The sequence below is a fragment of the Poecilia reticulata genome, linkage group LG15, assembly GCF_000633615.1.
Source record: "Poecilia reticulata strain Guanapo linkage group LG15, Guppy_female_1.0+MT, whole genome shotgun sequence".
Taxonomy (NCBI): domain Eukaryota; kingdom Metazoa; phylum Chordata; class Actinopteri; order Cyprinodontiformes; family Poeciliidae; genus Poecilia; species Poecilia reticulata.
This window is the reverse complement of record NC_024345.1, coordinates 30,542,871-30,545,632: the sequence shown is the minus strand read 5'-3', so window position 1 is coordinate 30,545,632 and position 2,762 is coordinate 30,542,871. Positions and strand designations below refer to the sequence as shown.

Genomic DNA, 2,762 nt, shown 5'->3' with positions numbered 1-2,762 from the left:
TCTTTACTGCCGTAAACGGAGCGCTGCGGCGGCCATCTTTACTGCCGTAAACGGAGCGCTGCGGCGGCCGTCTTTACTGCCGTAAACGAAGTGCTGCTGGGCGGCCATCTTGGCTCCAGACCTCACATTGCAGTCGGGTTTAATCAGCATCAGCATCAAGATCTGCTGTGTGAACGCAGCCTTTGACTAGGACATCTCAGGCGTTCTCATTAGTTTCTCATCTAGCAGGTCAGAGGTCACATGAAACTGATGGGCCTTTTTACCTTGAAGATGAGCTTCTTTATCCAGGGTCTCTGGGACAGGAAGTCCAACATGGAGAAGCCGGGGTTGGGCCGGACCGCCGCCATGGAGACCCAGTATCCTCCAGAGGAACTGGGCCGGATGTTGTCCGGGAAACCAGGCAGGTTGTCCACAAACGTGTCCATGCCCCCCTTGTTGAGGCCCGCCACATGGACCCTGGATGTAGACAGAGCCGGTCAGGGAGGAGAGCACCTCTGGACCGGGGTGGTCCTGGGTCAGTGTCGGGCTCACCTGCGGATCCGGGCCATGGTGGTCTCAGCCACCAGAACCGACTCCTGGTCCGGCAGCAGCTGGATGCCGTTGGGGAAGCGCAGGTTCTCCATGACGACAGTTAGTTCCCGCGTCTCTGTGTCGTATTCCAGCACTCTGAGGCGGACAGGAGGACAGGCTTTTATTCTGAAGGGTCCCAACAGCTGACCTTTGACCCAGGCGGCGGGTCGCACCTTCCATCCGCCGTGGCCTCCATGATGAGGAGCAGGTAGTCCCGGCGCTGCCACCTGCTGCTGGAATCGGTGAAGTACAGCTTCCTGCCGTCCTGCGTCACCGCCACGTCGTTGATGAACGACAGCTTCCTGCCGCCGACCTCTTGCCCCCCCGCCACCAGCCGGGTCACCGCACCTGCAGAGAGACGCATCGTCAGCTCCACCTGGAAGCGGGGGAGGGGAGGGTCCAGTCAAAGCTCACCTGTGGCAGGGTCGACCTCAAACACGCCTAGGTAGGCGTCGGCTACGAACAACGTCCCATTAGGCCCCGCCCTGATGCCCAGGGGCCGCCCGCAGGTGGGCTCATCCTCCCTGGTGCCTGCAGGGGGTCAGAGGGCAACCAGGGTCAGTCTGGAGGCGGAGCCATGCTCAGCCAATCAGATTTGTTCTGCCACTTTCAGCCTATAGAGCTGTGGAGCGTGACGTCGCTGCTGTAGACATCGGCGCCATCTTTGGTTCATAAACATAACCGACAAAAACAACAGTCTTTTTTTAATCCTAGTTACTTTAAATACTTTAGCTATGGTGCGAAGCTGCTGCGTTATTGTCTGTAATGTCCGATCACACGACTGAAACGGTCAAAAGTTCTTCTGGTTCTTATTTCAGCCTCCCTGCAGGGTTTCTAGTCATGTTTATTTCTTAATTTGATCACCAGACGTTCAGTTATTCTTCCATGTCTGAGTCTCTATCTGTAGTAATTCTAGTTGGGTTATTTCTTTAGATCTTCTAGTTTCTCCAGCTCTGTGTTCCTTAGTTCTTATTGTTAGATCACCTGGTTTCTGTTTAGTTCTGGTTTCCCTCATTTCTTTCTCTCCTAGTTCATCAGGTTTTCTTTACTCTTAGTGTCTTTTGTATTGAAGTATTTTTCAGTTCCCTGTTTCCTCCCGTTTGTGTCCCAGCAGATCTCCTTAGTTTCCTGTTCCACCTTCTCCTCAGCAGCTCCTGAGCCAAATGACTCTCAGCTGCTGTCATTCAGGCCGTTGAGCTGCTGAAGCTCCTCTTTCAGTCACCAGTCCAGCTTGTTTTCCCTCATGTCTCCTGATTCATTGTTCAGGATTTCCTTGTTTTCCTGGATTTTGGGTTTAGTTGTTTATTTTGTTCATTAAAATAGGGTTAGGCCTTTAAACATTTAATGTGTAATTAAACAGTAAAGGTGACACATTTTATGACATAGATCACACTTTAATAAATATTTGTTGTATTTAACATATTCCAGGTTAGTGAACATGAAATAGATCCTGTTCTAGTATTTTATGCATTGAACATTATGAGTGATGATCATCTGTGGTTATACACTTTATGAAAATTAAAAATATATATATTTAAATTTAAATTTGGTTAAATAAAACGGGTCAAAATGGGATAAAAATATGCCTCATCTGTAAAGTTTAGTAGAATAATTTTACTCGAATGAGTTTTACTGAAGAAAACATTTAATATTTAAATGATTGAATATGACAACATGTTAGAGGATAATGTGCCTCGTGTGACAGCATGAATGACCATCAGCATTTATTTACAGGATTGTTCGGTTCGGATGGTTCCGATGTGAAACTGAGCGCTTCAGGAGGGACCAGTACAGAACCGCTGGCCCAAATTAGCGTTCATAAGTCGGATCCACCTTGAGCTGAACATCCGGTATCCAACCTGACAACAACTTCGCTTCGGTCGGTAACAATGAAAACACCGGACTTGTTCTGACCGGTTGGTTTTGGTCTGTGGACACCGAAGATGGCGCCGAGCGACGGAAACGTAGGTTCCAAAGCTCTATCAGCTAGCAACCTGTTAGCCTGGTTCAAGATGCTAATAGAGGCTAACGGCTAGCCTGGTTCAACATGGTTCAGCAGTTCACATCAATCCTAACGGAGAACCAGTCAGAACCAAACAGAACCAATCAGAACCAATCAGAACCAATCAGAACCAGTCAGAACCAATCAGAACCAATCAGAACCAGTCAGAACCAGTCAGAACCAATCAGAA

General features: G+C 48.8%; 1 protein-coding gene across 2 annotated transcripts in view; it reads right to left on the bottom strand.

The window, feature by feature from the left end:
- The window catches only part of apmap (adipocyte plasma membrane associated protein), a 13,132-nt gene that overhangs the window by 2,673 nt on the left and 7,697 nt on the right, over nucleotides 1-2,762 (bottom strand). For both annotated transcript variants that reach the window (XM_008430530.2, XM_017308939.1), the window contains 4 exons: nucleotides 985-1,101; nucleotides 744-918; nucleotides 532-666; nucleotides 264-456 (listed from right to left, as the gene is read on the bottom strand). In XM_008430530.2, the coding sequence (XP_008428752.1) occupies nucleotides 264-456; nucleotides 532-666; nucleotides 744-918; nucleotides 985-1,101 (620 nt within the window). The remainder of the gene's footprint in view (nucleotides 1-263; nucleotides 457-531; nucleotides 667-743; nucleotides 919-984; nucleotides 1,102-2,762) is intronic.